The sequence below is a fragment of the Neoarius graeffei genome, chromosome 5 (assembly GCF_027579695.1).
Source record: "Neoarius graeffei isolate fNeoGra1 chromosome 5, fNeoGra1.pri, whole genome shotgun sequence".
Taxonomy (NCBI): domain Eukaryota; kingdom Metazoa; phylum Chordata; class Actinopteri; order Siluriformes; family Ariidae; genus Neoarius; species Neoarius graeffei.
Genome location: NC_083573.1, coordinates 46,857,349 through 46,873,877, shown reverse-complemented (window position 1 = coordinate 46,873,877; position 16,529 = coordinate 46,857,349). Strand labels below are relative to the sequence as shown.

At 40.9% G+C, this 16,529-nt stretch overlaps 1 protein-coding gene across 1 annotated transcript in view; it reads right to left on the bottom strand.

Moving 5' to 3' along the window:
* gsdmeb (gasdermin Eb) overlaps positions 1–12,616 on the bottom strand; it is a 30,838-nt gene extending 18,222 nt beyond the window's left edge. Inside the window, exons 1-4 of the mRNA XM_060921829.1 lie at positions 12,563–12,616; positions 8,657–8,873; positions 4,026–4,218; positions 1,223–1,397 (exon numbers count right to left, since the gene is read on the bottom strand). Of these exons, the coding sequence (XP_060777812.1) occupies positions 1,223–1,397; positions 4,026–4,218; positions 8,657–8,864 (576 nt within the window). The 5' untranslated portion in view covers positions 8,865–8,873; positions 12,563–12,616. The remainder of the gene's footprint in view (positions 1–1,222; positions 1,398–4,025; positions 4,219–8,656; positions 8,874–12,562) is intronic.
* Positions 12,617–16,529: the final 3,913 nt, after the last annotated feature.

The following is a 16,529-nucleotide window of genomic DNA, read 5'->3' as shown; positions in this document are numbered from 1 at the left end:
GGAAATTCATTTGCTGATAAAAACAAACTAACAGTTGGGGTGAAAAGGGGTACCAGTCACTCATGGTTTGATAACTTTAAAAAGTTTTAGTCTTGAGTAACTTTGGCAAGCATTAGTTTCCATGCCCTTATTTAGCATCTCAGGAACTTCCTCTCAAAGTTTCAAATTAATCTGGAGAACAACCTGTCATGTCCCTTGCAATATGTTTAACCAAGAGCTCATTTTGACTTCTCAGTGTTGTAATGGGATTTTCCCATCACCCTGAAAAGCCCCAATGTCCCTATTCCTTCTACAAATGGCTAAAGACCTTCCTTTTCAGGCAGATCTAATAACTTTTACTTCCTGTCCATTCGCTTTGCATTCATCATTTTATCTTCTTCTTCTTTAGTGTTCTTCCTGATGGCAAGTTGGTCAAAGTTTCTAGGGAAGAATTACAGTAGTGGTTTCCCACTGCCTTCTGGATTAGAGGTTTTCTCCTCTCAACCATTCACACACACACATTCACACCTATAAGCAATTTAGAGTAGCCAGTTAACCTAACTGCATGTCTTTAGACTGTGGGGGAAACCGGAGCACCCGGAGGAAACCCATGCAGAGACAGGGAGAACATGCAAACTCCATACAGAAAGGCCCCCACTGGCCACTGGGCTCGAACCCAGAACCTTCTTGCTGTGAGGCAACAGTGCTAACCACTACATCACCATGCCGCCCGATCATTTTATAACTTTTTTTTTAAATTTGCATTATTAATGCACTTCGGTTTGAAATTGTCCTTTTGTTACTGATTGAAATGGTCTTTTTGTTACCACCTAACCCAACCTAGCATTTGTCTCTCGTGTTCTCTAATGCAAATGTACTAGATGTTTTGTATCATTGTACCTTCAACTGTATGTGTTTTACAAGCCTGCCTAAGCATGTCTACTTAAATGACAAATTGTAAATTTAAAACCCCCAGGGAGTACTTAAGATAATCCTTGTTAAGCTAAAATAATTACCACTTTAATTTAATGTTTTCCTTAAGCTGATAGTTGATTGTATAATATGAACCAAGAATATTTCATAGACGTTCTAACAGCAAAGAGTTGACTATGGAAGCCAAGACAAAGGCTGCCATGCTACCTCAGTTCCGAGGTCATCTAAAGCTGAAACTATCTCATGCTTAACTAACGGTTTACTGTATCATTTCAAACAGTATGAGATTGTGTTACCCAGTAGATCTGACCTGAATCGTCTTGGGAACAGTGAGTCCAAAAAAGGCTGAGCAGCTGCCTCCCCCCTGTACTTCCTCAGCAACTTCGCAGATCTCTGTGGTTATGATTCGCTCCTTTACCAGCGCAAACACTTCACGCCGCCGCTGCAGTATCTGCTTCAACAGGCAGTGCCGAAAATCCAGTTGTCTACACAGGAGACATAATACAACATGATCAACAACTTGCATGTTTGGTTTTAAACTAAAGAAAGCTAGTATAAAGTTTAATAAATGACTTTTAAGAAAATAACACTGAACGTTAACAAAATATAGTCCAGCTTCATACAGAATAGTCCCACACTGGTGCAGGATCAGATACTTCAGGCAATTTTCTCCCTAGTTTACTGCCATACTGAAATGTTACTGACTGATTCAAAACAATAACAGCAACCAAAAAATATATTATCTCACCACATTTTGCAATTGGTCCATAAACCATATACTACTATGGTAATGCAAGCAGGTCTATACCCAACAATTTGCAGACTGTAACCAGTAAAACTGGTTCCAATATGCAGCCTATCTATCAAATCAACCTCATTTCCTATTTGAAATCTCATTTCCTATCCCTATCCCTTAATGAAATCTGTACACAACATTATACACACAAAATACAGTTTCCAAAGACCCAAGGCTTTGAAAGTATGGTAGTACTTCAAATAATAGAGCTCCATACTTAAGAGAATATGGTAATGCATCAACCTGATTTTTTGACGCTTTTTTAATGATTGAGTTTTTGATTGATTTTGGGGCCTCACAGTGGCACAACAGAAATCGATACGCCTAATATGACTATTTTCTAATTTTAGAGACAAAGTTAGCCCTAGACACCAAAAATTAACTTTGGGCTTCCACTCTGCCTCCATTACTGTATGTACAAGGTCAGACAAAAACAGCATCGGCTGAATTTTGAAATATTTTTTAAAAAATAATTAAATAAATAAATAATATGTGGCGGTGGGGGTGCGGTTGAGCGTCGGCTGTGAATGGCAAGGAGTCAGATTGAACCAGCAGGTAACGTGACGAGTTACACCTGTGTCTAATTACTGGCTGTCCATGAGTGTGTGTGTCTCTGTGTGCCTTTCAGGGTTAGCCAGTCATGAGACAGAGCTGAGCCACCCAGTATGGTGTGTGTTTAAGTGCATGTGTGCATGAATTTCATAATACCTGAAAAGGGAAAGTAAAGAGAACAATAAAATGCATGTGTTATTGAAGCCTGCCTCCCAGTTCCTCATTACCGTAACATAGAAGGTTGTTACACTGGTGCCGAAACCCAGGACTGAGGAACAATGGAGTCAAAACCAGCCAGAGAGCTTCTCCAGACCCTTGGCAGCAACCTCCAAAGCCAGCAACAAGTCCTTGTCGAGCTGTCTATGGATCAGGAACAGCACTTTCAGGCCCTGCTCAAGGCTCAGGCTGAGGACCGGCAAGTGATTCGGAGCCTGGTCCAGTCAGCGGGTACTCTGTCAATTGTTCTTGTAGCCAAGTTCCCCATCTAACTGGTCTAGCTGGTGGGGATTCAGATTCACATTCCTGACACACTGTGGGCTTCCCCCAGGGTTTAAAACATTAATAAAACAGTTAGCAGTGGATGGGTCTTGCATTAGCACATCACGGGGGAATCCTGTGATGACCGTGAATAGCGAGGAGACAGATTGAGCCAGCAGGTAACATGTGATGAGTTACACCTGTGTCTAATTACTGGCTGCCCATGAGTGTGTGTCTCTGTGTGCCTTTCAGGGTTAGCCAGTCATGAGACAGAACTGAGCCACCCAGTGTGGTGTGTGTTGGTGTTTGAGTGTGTGTGTGTGTGCACGTAAGTTCGATAATCCCTGAAAACGGAAAGTAAAGAGAACAGTAAAACGCACCTGTTATTAAAGCCTGCCTCCTAGTTCCTCATTACCCCCAACACAGAAGCTTGTTACGTAATAATAATAATAATAACAACAACAATAATAAAATTTGGCAAGCTGTAGTACAAAAACTATTGGAGAAATCTGCCTGGTATTTGGGATTTTTCCATAAGTGTAGCATAGGTGGGCGGCACGGTGGTGTAGTGGTTAGTGCTGTTGCCTCACAGCAAGAAGATCCGGGTTCGAGCCCTGTGGCTGGCGAGGGCCTTTCTGTGCGGAGTTTGCATGTTCTCCCCGTGTCCGCGTGGGTTTGCTCCGGTTTCCTCCACAGTCCAAAGACATGCAGGTTAGGTTAACTGGTGACTCTAAATTGACCGTAGGTGTGAATGTGAGTGTGAATGGTTGTCTGTGTTTATGTGTCAGCCCTGTGATGACCTGGCGACTTGTCCAGGGTGTACCCCGCCTTTCGCCCGTAGTCAGCTGGGATAGGCTCCAGCTTGCCTGCGACCCTGTAGAACAGGATAAAGCGGCTAGAGATAATGAGATGATAATGTAGCATAGGTAAATCAGCAAATCATTTTGGAGTATTCTGAAGGGGTGACCTGGGAGCCTGTGGATGATTTCAAACTGAATGACCCCTTCTTATTTTATTGTGAAATGAAGCTGATTTTTACAAGAAACAACTTTGACACAGAGAAATATGTATTCCAGAGTTTTGCAACCCAAAAGTTCAGCATTTTATCAAAGACTCCAGGCTTTCATACTTTTGACTCTGCTTGCGACAAAAGATCTTCCAGCAAGCAGTTTCACTTCCACTTCCAGCAAGCAGTTTCACTTCCATTGTCCGTTTTTAGGGGGGAATCATGGGTGAAAGTAATACTCTGCAAACTCTACAATGGTAGAACCCCTCCTCATTCACTCACCTATCTTTAAAGTCATGTAGCAGTGACTGAACATCAACTTCTTGCTTCTTAAGGGACCCAAATGAGGTTGCCAGTTTGAATAAACTTTTTCCTTCGATATTCATGCCTCCAGGACCGATACCTGCTTCAACTCCTCCAGCCGCGTCGCTTTTCACTGTATTATTATACTTTAAAAAGTCATTCTCCGTCAGAACTGTGGAGAACACAGAAAGGCATCACAGCGTACAGTTTGAGTCTTTATATAAGACATTTCCATTCAACCTGCTACACAGGTGATCACGTGTTTTATTCCTCTTATACCACAGCGATTTGCCAACAAAAATTCATTTATGAATAAATGGTACTTTTAACTGTTTTTGATTACATTTAATGTTGTGGAACAATCATTAGATGTCATGGTTCCCTTCCATATATCCACACATGCTTTGCACTATGATTATCATACTTGGATGTTCCCTAATAAACATGCTGATATCACTCAAATGTGTCCTGCTTCTTCTCAAACCAACACATTACAGAAGACTTCACTGCATAAGGATGCAGCTGAGAAACGTGCTCAAAGTGAGTCTGGTATGCTGTATCCATAGCTGTCTATCCCGTGCTGTATGATATGTCAGACAGAAATTATCACAACAAAGAGAGAAAAGCCCATTTGTGGGAGCAGATTAGCCAGACACTGAATGTTGTTGGTGCGTACTTTTATCACCGTACATGTTGTAAGCTTGTTGTTAGCTGTGTAGTCAACCCTATGTTAACGCAAGTTAACTAGCAAATGTCAATCTGCTTCCTTTTACATATTATCACTTAAATAAGTGATTATAGCTGAACACTATCAATCAACAGGCATGGAGCAATTCACCCAATTCACGATTTGATTCACAATATTTGGTTCATGATTTTATTTTCCAACAATATTTTTAAATAAATAAATAAATAAATATTTTATTAACAAAAGCCCCACAACATTAATTTACCTATTATCAACTTAAATAATCCTTTTGTTAAATTACAACCCTGATTCCAAAAAAGTTGAGATGCTATGTAAAACGTAAATAAAAACAGAATGCAGTGATTTGAAAATCCTTTTCAACCTATATTCAATTGAATACAATACAAAGACAAGATATTTAATGTTCAAACTGATAAACTTTATTGTTTTTTGTAAATATACACTCATTCTGAATTTGATGCCTGCAACTCATTCCAAAAAAGTCTGACAGGGACATGCTTACCACTGGGTTATATCACCATTTATTTATTTTAACAACACTCAGTAAGTGTTTGGGAAATGAGGAACTAATTGTTGAAGCATTGAATGTGAAATTCTTTTCCATTCTTGCTTGGTATACAACTAGGGTTGCCACCATTCAGAAATGAAAATAAGGGACGCCCACCACGGCTCCTTGGGGCCATGACCACCACGGGCACGACTCCCATGGGGTGGGGTGCCCGCAGCAGTGGTACGTTTTATTTTGTAGGTGTTTTTAGTAAAGGGGTGATCAAGAAAGCAATTACTCATACTTAAAGCTTGAAATGCTTTATTGCCAATGCTGCAAAAATGTATAATGTACAAGTGGGCAACAATGAACTTTTAAAATATAATCTAAATATATTGAGAACTTAATATCACTGTAAATGTAAGTGCATAACTGTTCTTGGTGTAGGGACTCTCTTTGTGAACCTTGGGGACATTTTTACTTAGAGAGGAAAAAAGAGAACAAAAAACAACAAAAACACAACAAACATGTATGTCTGCTTATTCAAGAATGCAGAAAACAAGAAAGTGCAAAACATTACTCCTTCCCTCAACAGTCCTGAGTTCATCAGGAACTGTTGTGTTTCTCTTGTCTGTGGAGTAGACCAGATTTAAACAGTCAACAGATATCCCTCACTTCTTTTTCCAAGTGTACTTCTTGTTACTCCTTGCTGCACTGAGTAACTCTATGTCTTTCAAAGCGCTGTTGTAAAACTCTGAACAGGACTGCTCAAAGTTTAGAGTGATCAGGAGCTCACTCCTTATGAGCTCCATGGAGCACCTGTTCCTGCAGTCACTCCATTTGTTGGCCATTCTTGAAAATACCCTTTCCACATATCCAGTGGATGCTGGGATGCTCAAGATGTGGCCGATGACAGACAGCATGTGAGGCAGGTCAGCTACTCGAAAGAGAGCCACCCACCTTTGGACTTCCATTCATCCTCAGCATCTTATTTGAGCCTCTTCAGAATGGGCTCAAAGAAGATGTCCCATACCGTATCACTCTCAGGAGATGATTGGGGTATAAAGAACTGTGACACTGACGCTTGTGTCTTCTGTGTTCTTACATATCTGCAGTGTTGCTCTCCTGATGAAAGCTGTCTAATGTCAGACAGCCCACCGTCCGCCACTGAAAACACTCGCCGACAGACTTTACAGTTTGCTCTGTAGTCGTCTCCACTCAGCCAAGGATGTGCCTCTTCCCACTCACGTCTGTATTTTTGTAAGGGTTTACGCTTTTGAGGACGTGGTGGAGTCCCGGGTGCAGCAGACATTTTTAAGAGGCCCGGGTTTTTTGAGCAGCGCCGGTGTGTGTTGTCTGTCTCTAGGCAACCGTGACAGCGCCACACGCAGTGACGCAGGCAGCCAGGCACAGACGCACAGAGCGTGACACAGAGTGGAGGGGTTTGTGTCCTGGGTAGATCCCGCAACGTAGTATTTCCTGTTTTATTTTGTTCATTATTGTTAGATTTAGTGTTGATATGTGTGAGACAGACATGTGTATTGGACATTTATGAAAATACGGAACAAATCGGTTCAATATGGGACACAAGATTTAATTGCCAAATAAAGGACGATTCTGTATTTTACGGGACGGGTGGCAACCCTATATACAACTTCATTTGCTCAGTAGTTCAGAGTCTCTGTTGTCAAATTTTATGCTTCATAATGCACCACACATTTTTAATGTGAGACAGGCAGGCCAGTTTAGCACCCACACTCTTACCACAAAGCCTATGGGGTCCCAAGTGTCACCGGGCCCATTTCGTGGACGAAATGCATTTCGTCCATCACAGAATGCATTTCGTCATCACAAAATGCATTTCGTTGGACGAAATGCATTTCGTCCATCACAAAATGCATTTCGTCATCACAAAATGCACTTCATGATGGACGAAATGCATTTTGTGATGACGAAATGCATTTTGTGATGACGAAATGCATTCTGTGATGGACGAAATTCATTGAACTTGTGCTGGTAAAAATACGGATGGTCCTTTTCCTCTTTAGGACACAACATCTATGATTTCCAAAAACAAATTGAAATGCAGACACATCAGACCACAGCATACTTTTCCACTTTGCTCAGATGAAATCAGGCCCAGAGAATTTGGTGGTGTTTCTGGATGTTTTTGATATATGGATTCCACTTTGTGTGGCAGATAAAGCGATGAACCTGGTTTACCGACAATGGTTTGCTAAAGTGTTCCTGAGCCCATGTAGTAATGTCATTTATACAGTCATGTAAGTGTTTAATGCAGTGCCTCCTGAGGGCTCGAAGGTCACAAACATTCACTCTTGGTTTTTGGCCTTGTCCCTTATATGCAGAGATTTCTCTGGATTTTCTGAATATTTTGATGATGTTATAGATCTTAGATGGTGAAATCCATAAATTCCTTGCAATTGTACATTGAGAAATGTTGTTCTTAAAGTGTTGGACTATTTGTTTATGCAGTTTTTCAAAAAGTGATGACCCTTGCCCCGTCCTTGCTTGTGAACAACTGAGCCTTTCCAATTACCAGTTAACCTGTTTACCTGTAGAATGTTCTAAACAAATGTTTTCTGAGCACTCCACAACTTTCCCTGTCTTTTGTTGCCCTTGTCCCAATTTTTGGTACATGTTGCAGGCATGAAATTCAAAAACTGTGCATATTTACAATTAAAAAAACCCAAAAACAAATAAAGTATCAGTTTGAACATTAAATATCTTGACTTTGCATTGCCTTAAATACAAGTCAAAAGGATTTGCAAATCATTGCATTCTGTTTTTATTTACGTTTTACACAGCACCCCAACTTTTTTGGAATCAAGGTTGTAGGAAATAAGAAACTTTCATTTTCTTAATAACCAACAATAATTATTTACCATATTAACTAAAATATTCTTTTTATTTGGCGGCACGGTGGTGTAATGGTTAGTGCTGTCGCCTCACAGCAAGAAGGTCCGGGTTCGAGCCCCGTGGCCGGTGAGGGCCTTTCTGTGTGGAGTTTGCATGTTCTCCCCGTGTCCGCGTGGGTTTCCTCCGGGTGCTCCGGTTTCCCCCACAGTCCAAAGACATGCAGGTTAGGCTAACTGGTGACTCTAAATTGACCGTAGGTGTGAATGGTTGTCTGTGTCTATGTGTCAGCCCTGTGATGACCTGGTGACTTGTCCAGGGTGTACCCCGCCTTTCGCCCGTAGTCAGCTGGGATAGGCTCCAGCTTGCCTGCGACCCTGTAGAACAGGATAAAGTGGCTAGAGATAACGAGATGAGATTCTTTTTATTCAAAATGAAAAATATAGTGCTGTTAACCAAGATGAAAATAAATCAACTCAATTCAACTCAGAATTTCTGAACGTTCAGAATGAATGTTCAAACACTGTATGAGTGCCGTACCTGGATTTATCTTTTCTCCAATCAGCAAATCATTCAGGGTAAAGTCTGTAGGAATGTATTTAGGTTGCTGCCAGAACCAACAGGGTTTCCGCTTGATGACGAGCGAGAAGACAGTCAAATTATCAGATTCATTCAGCCGGGAGACAGGGATTAAACTGCCGTTGGGATCGATCTCATCCACAAGTTTCCTGGTCGCTTTAGCAAACATCTTTGACCACTACAATAGAGAAGAGAATTATAACTAGATTTGCATTTCCTGAAGGAAATACTAGTGCTTGAAAAGAAAAAAAAAAGTTAATTCATAAATTAATCCCAATTCATATGATGGTCTCCCTTTAATAAACCAAGTTCATGCTTGTTTATATCGTTGAATCATTTAGTGTTATACAGTGACTTAGAGAAACTTTTTGTAAATAACTGATATTGGCTGCATCCTGACTCCCCCACAGTAAAACACTGGACAGACATTGTTGGGGATATATATTTAATGGAAAATATTACTTTCTGGGCGGCATGGTGGTGTAGTGGTTAGCGCTGTCGCCTCACAGCAAGAAGGTCCGGGTTCGAGCCCCGTGGCCAGCGAGGGCCTTTCTGTGTGGAGTTTGCATGTTCTCCCCGTGTCCACGTGGGTTTCCTCCGGGTGCTCCGGTTTCCCCCACAGTCCAAAGACATGCAGGTTAGGTTAACTGGTGACTCTAAATTGACCGTAGGTGTGAATGTGAGTGTGAATGGTTGTCTGTGTCTATGTGTCAGCCCTGTGATGACCTGGCGACTTGTCCAGGGTGTACCCCGCCTTTCACCCGTAGTCAGCTGGGATAGGCTCCAGCTTGCCTGCGACCCTGTAGAAGGATAAAGTGGCTAGAGATAATGAGATGAGATGAATATTACTTTCTCACTTTGGCATGGAAAATGTTTTTGTTTGTCAAGTTCTGTTCAGATGTGCAGGGGGTAACATTAAGATTTTGAGCCTGCTTATCTAGTGCTTTTTATTTATTTTTATTTCTGAACCAGTTTCAACAGTTTCCTTTCTTGTATACTTAGATCCCGCAACATAGTATTTCCTGTTTTATTTTGTTCATTATTGTTAGATTTAGAAGGGGATTCCCCGCCGAGGCTGTACGCAGTGTGTTAGCATGAGTACCGTATGTAGCCTGAGTGAAATGAACAGTGTGTTGGATTAGCACTAATCCCATGTTTTGGAAAATTGAAAATGTTGTCTTGGGCCCATTTGGGGTGTCACCAATCCATGTGCAAAGTATAGAGTATCAATTTTCATAGGTTAACACACAGACAGACAGACAGACAGACAGACAGACAGACTTCCTTTAGTATATATTCCATAAACCCATCCTTTTTAACATGGACAACCCTGTCTGTGTTCTAAATGCTCTGATGTCTGATCCCATTTACCTTTGATGAACTCTTATCTACCTTTGACCACATGATGGAACTTTACAGCAAGCAGAAGTCACTATCAGGAAGGTGTTGCCTGTAGCATATAATTTTCCCCCCTCAAGGCACATTAACAAGATTTTATCACGTGATTTTTTTTCAAGCTATGAGTAAAGAAAGTTGCTTAAATGTTTTTGCAAAGACAGGAACATGTTTGAAGCACACCAACATTAATACCTCCAAATTAGTAATTATTTTTACAGCATTATTGATCTCTACAAGTAAGTAAATCTGACAGATGAGATCATGTGCAATAACACCATTAAGAATATAATATATTTAGTAACATTTAAGGGTGGCATGATGGTGTAGTGGTTAGCACTATTGACTCACAGCAAGAAGGTTCTGGGTTTGAGCCCAGTGGTCGGTGAGGGCCTTTCTGTGTTGAGTTTGCATGTTCTCCCTGTGGGTGTGCTCCGGTTTCCCCCAGAGACATGCAGGTTAGGCTAATTGGTAGCTCTAAATTGACCATAGGTGTGAATGGTTGTTTGTCTCTATGTCAGTCAAGTTTATTTGTATAGTGCTTTTAACAATAAACATTGTCACAGCTTTACAGAATTTGAATGACTTAAAACATGAGCTAATTTTATCCCTAATCTATCCCCAATGAGCAAGCCTGTGGCAAAGGTGGCAAGGAAAAACTCCCTCAGATGACATGAGGAAGAAACCTCGAGAGGAACCAGACTCAAAAGGGAACCCATCCTCATTTGGGCAACAATAGACAACATTAACAGTTTTAACATGAAGTCAGTTTTGTTGATGTTAAAACTCTTCACTGATGGAAACTTGAGTGCAAAACTGTTCATGACAATTGCAGTCCTAAAGTTAGCAGGTCAACTGTAGCCCTCAGCAATAAAAGCATGACTGTAAGTGTCCAGAGCATCTTCCAAGTGTCAAGTCAAGTTTGTTTGTATAGCGCTTTTAACAATAAACATTGTCCCAAAGCAGCTTTACAGAATCTGAATGACCCAAGACATGAGCCAATTTTATCCCTAATCTATCCCCAATGAGCAAACCTGTGGCAATGGTGGCAAGAAAAAACTCCCTCAGACAACATGAGGAAGAAACCTCGAGAGGAACCAGACCCAAAAGGGAACTCATCCTCACCTGGACAACAACAGACAACATGACTATAACATTAACAGTTTTAACATGAAGTCAGTTGAAAGTGTGACTTTCAACTGTCCAAATGGGGCCGTCCTGTGTCAGCCCTTCGATGACCTGGCGACTTGTCCAGGGTGTACCCCGCCTCTCGCCCATAGTCAGCTGGAATAGGCTCCAGCTTACCCACAACCCTGTAGAACAGGATAAGCGGCTACAGATAATAGATGGATGGATAGTAACATTTAGAAGAGAACCAACACCCTGTGATGTGTTGCTTTAATTGTTGCCCATGTCAGACATCTATTGCAGTCTGTTTTACAAAGTTTAGAATATTTTATTACACGGCTCATTTGACTACTCGATTCTGACGGTGGTGTAGTGGTTAGCACGGTCACCTCACAGCAAGAAGGTTCTGGGTTTGAACCCAACGCCCAGCGAGGGCCTTTCTGTGTGGAGTTTGTATGTTCTCCCCGTGTGTGCCTGGGTTTCCTCCGGGTGCTCCGGTTTCCCCCACAGTCCAAAGACATGCAGTTAGGTTAACATGGGGCGGCCTTGGGCTGAAGTGCCCTTGAACAAGGTACTTAACCCCTGACTGCTCCCTGGGCACTGTAGTGTGGCTGCCCACCGCTCTGGGTATGTGTGTGCATGTGTTCACTGCTTCAGATGGGTTAAATACAGAGGATGAATTTCACTGTGCTTGAAGTGTGCATGTGAGAAATAAAGGTTTCTTCTTCTTAATTACTGTATGGCATGCAGCAGTCTGTGACTTCTTTATGACAGACTGTTGCCATGGGCTACGCCATTGGCGGAAACAGTACCGTACATCATTTCTCAATCAATATTTCCTGTCAAAGTATTGATTTCTTTAGTAGGTAGTTGTGTAATAAGTGGGATGAAGGACAGGGTGATGAAGGACCCCGACGTGAAGATGTTTACATCTCTCCTACAGAGCTCACCCTCTACCCATGTGTCCCTGCTCTCGACTGCACTTGTCTGAACAGTCTGTGGCATTATTTTCCATGTTACTGACATTTAACTGTAGTTTTCCGAGGCTACCACAATGTTTCCTGGTTATAAAACAATAAACATCTGTAAATCTACAGGCTGACCAGAGCGAAGTGTTTTCTACTGCCTCCAATTTCTTCATCTTCATTATTATTAGTATTATTAGTATTATTATTATTTGTAGTAGTAGTATTGTCTATTCATTCAGTACAGTGGTAGAAGAATTTCTAACTAGTCTTTATCTCAGCTCTCTGAACACAATGAAAACAACAAAGCCGAGCAACGTAAACACCTTTCTTGTTTTCCAGTTACACTAATATCACAACAGAAAGCACACTTTCTTACCGTCTTTGCCCGGAGATGTTGTAAGCAGCAGTGAAAACGATCATGTGCAGTATCTTCCTGCGATACCTTATATACCCTGTCTGGGGGATTACACAAAAACCTCAGCTCCTCCTTCACATCTGTGTGACAGCTGCTCCACTGACTCATAACAGCGGCTTCTTTTTCCTACCTGCTTTCTCTAAATATGCTGACTTGAAAGCCTCAAGCATTTCTTGACAACCTTGCAAACATGCACAGTGCTTTGCTTTAATAAAGGAAAGTACCTATTTTACTCAAAATGCCCTCAGATGATGCAATGTACCAATTTGCATATTACCAGTGAAATGTTTCGACACACCATCTAATTCAGTGGTTCTCAACCTTTTTTCAGTGACGTAGCCCTTGTAAAAAACTTTTTCAGCATTTTTAAAGCATTTAAAGCATTTTTAGTTGAAAAAAAAAGACGTAAAACACTGTGTCAACACTGTCTGTTTTATTAAACTTTGTAACTGCAAAATATTGTATGATCCTCAACTCTTTGGAATTGAAAATGTATAAAAAGAACTTAAGATTTTTTTTAAAAGAAATAATTAACTTAGTTATAAATACAGATTTGTGCACACAAAATCAACTTAAAGTGTCCTCTTTTAGGTTTATAATAAAGATATGTGTTTAAAACTGAATTTATGAACTCGATTGTTGATAAATAAACACACGCAAAAAAATCATTACTATATGTGTGCACAGAAAATGTTCACAAAAAAGAAATCTTGTACGTTCTTTAATGATCAAAACAAGACCGGCATGTCAAACTTAAAAACTGTCAGCACTGATGATTGCATTGTTTTGGTGAGAGACTTGTGCTTGTGCTTCACTAAGGATCTTGGTCAGCCTTGGTGGCAGGGAGGCAACTGCTGTGATCAAGCTCTTCTCCAGGCAGGCAGGCACATTCTGTTTCTCTGCTTTGTTTTTATCACAGTCATTGCAGAGAAGGAGGCCTCACATAAATACACTATACTGTATTGCCAAAAGTATTTGCTCACCCATTCAAATTATCGGAATCAGGTGTTCCAATCACTTCCATGGCCACAGGTGTATAAAATCAAGCACCTAGGCATGCAGACTGTTTTTACAGTTTGGAGCTGGCCCCTTCCTCTTCCAACATGACTGTGCACCAGTGCACAAAGCAAGGTCCATAAAGACATGGATGACAGTCTGGGTTGGATGAACTTGACTGGTCTGCACAGAGTCCTGACCTCAACCCGATAGAACACCTTTGGGATGAATTAGAGCGGAGACTGAGAGCCAGGCCTTTTCGTCCAACATCAGTGTCTGACCTCACAAATGCGCTTCTGGAAGAATGGTCAAAAATTCCCATAAACACACTCCTAAACCTTGTGGACAGCCTTCCCAGAAGAGTTGAAGCTGTTCTAGCTGCAAAGGGTGGATCGACATCATATTGAACCCTATGGATTAGGAATGTGTGAGTCATATGTGAGTCAAGGCAGGTGAGCAAATACTTTTGGCAATATAGTGTATGTGGAGGCAAAGGGTAGTAGCTGCTCCAAAGCTTTCTGTCCCAGGTCAGGGTGCTCCTGCTTCACATACACCCAAAACTGTGTGAGTGTGGATGTGGCAAACTTCATCTGGAGGCCACGGTCAGATGACACTCCAAGAGTTTTTCCTGATCAGCAACAGGTAGCTTGCTTCTGTTTGCTTCAGACAAGAGAAAGGGGTTTCTGACCCAATCCAGCTGTGCAGATTTCTCCTCTATGTCAGAAAAGTAGGAATGAAAATTTTGAATCAGGTTGGACAAATGTCCCACTATGAGGGACTTGACTGGAGCTCTGTTCACATCCTCACCAGAGAGAAAATCATCCACCTGAGGAAAGCAGGTGAAATTTCCCTGCGCACAGGCCCCTCTCCACAGCTCTGCTTTCTTCAGGAAGCCGCCCACCTTATGATTTAAAATGCTGGTGTCTTTGCCTTGTAGAGACATATTCAGTTCGTTCAGTTTGCTGAATATATCTTCCAGATAGCACAGCTTTACCAGACAGTCTGTGTCTTGGAATAAGGTGGCATGGGGGGATTTGTGGTCAGTCATAAAGGTGGTTACCTCGGCTCGTAATTCCAACAACCGGTTGAGTATTCTTCCTCGAGAGAGCCAGCGCACTTCTGTGTGGAGCAGCAGCTGTGTGTGTTCAGCTCCCATATTTTCACAGAGGCGGCGAAAAAGGCGTGCATTAAGTGGCCTCAACTTGATAAAGTTAACCACTTTGATGGTGTCGTTTAAAACGTCATGTAACTCAGGGCTCATTTTCTTGGACGCCAATGCCTCCCTGTGTATCACACAGTGAGTCCACTTCACGTCGGGATTTTCCTTTTTTATGCGTGCTATGAGTCCTCTTGCGCTGCCCGTCATTGATGCTGCCCAGCAAACACAAAACGTTTATAAAACGTTTCATTTGGGTTGCATTAAGGTTAGGTTTTATTAAACGTTTATGAAACATTGGTGAAAATTTAATAAAGTCATATTTGCTGACCCGTGGCACATTTTTTATCATCTCTTGGTATTTTTAGATATTAAGATGTCATAATGATTGTATTACAATTATCAAAATAATCAGTAAATGAGTAACGTTTTACTGACGTTTTATAAACGTTCTCTTTAAAACGTTTCATTCACAACGTTTATGAAACGTTTATAAAACGTTATACATATTCGGAGACTTCTGGCTAAAACAGATAATATTAAAATTTCTACAATTAATTGTGTGATTATAAACACTACATGATGACATGTTTTTAAAAAGTATCAAAAAACATGGGAATAATTTTATGGAAAATAAGTGGTTGTATAAACGTTTAATAAACGTTGAGAAAAACCCTTCGATCTAGCTAAATATTTTTTAGATGTAGATCTAGATAGATAGATAAATCATTAAATGTGTGGCTCTAGTCTCGTAATTATCAAGTATGGTTTGAATAATTTGGATAGACGACCATTCGTCATTTTATATTTGCTAAAATACACGCCCTTTTGGCCCTGGCATTTTGTTCGCTGGTTCCCTGCGCCTGTGCGACCTACGTCTTTGCACAGGCGCAGGGACCGGAAGTAGCGCCATTTTGAGCGTGTTGCTGTTGGGACATGTTGGGACATGTTGTCTATGTAAAAAAACTCTGCTCTCAAATCGGTTTTGTTGAACTTGCAAAGAGGAATGAAATAAACTTAAGTGCAATAACAAAAATGTGTTGTTATATTATAAGTTTAACAGGTATTAACATGTTTCTAATAACGTTTCTAAAACATTAAAGAAACGTTTTACTATTGTTTTTAAATGGTTTTAAGAAACGTTTATACAATGTTTTAAAAAACGTTTCTGAAACGTTTCCAGAATGTTGTATGATGGTTTCCAGAATGTTTTTCAAATGTTTATATAACGTTTTTTCAAACGTTTATAAAACGAAAAAATTGTCCACAAATTTTCGTTTTATAAACGTTATTTTGTAACGTTTCTGAAACGTTAGCCAAACGTTTATACAACGTTATATAAACGTTTTTGTGTTTGCTGGGCTGCTGCAAGATTTCCAGCTGAGGCCATTTTCACAGAAGAAGGTGTTGACAACATTAAAAATATCCTCTCCTGTTGTTTTCCCTTCGAGAGTTTTGCAAAATAGTATGTGCTCACAAATGTCGTCAGTATCGACGTATCTCACAAAAGCTACAAGTTATGCATTCCCACTGACATCTGTGGACTCATCCAGCTGGAGGGAAAAAGAGTTGCTAAGTTTTGCTACAACTTGCTCGACAATGTCTGTTCCCATTTTGTCTACTCTGCGTCAAACGGAGTCATTCGACAAAGGCACAGTCTTGAATTTCTCCGCTGCGTTTTCGTCCAGCATCGTCTCAGCCAGCACAACAGCAGCTGGAAGAAGCAGCTCTTCACCTATAGTGAATGGTTTCTTGGCTTTAGCTATGAGCAAAGAC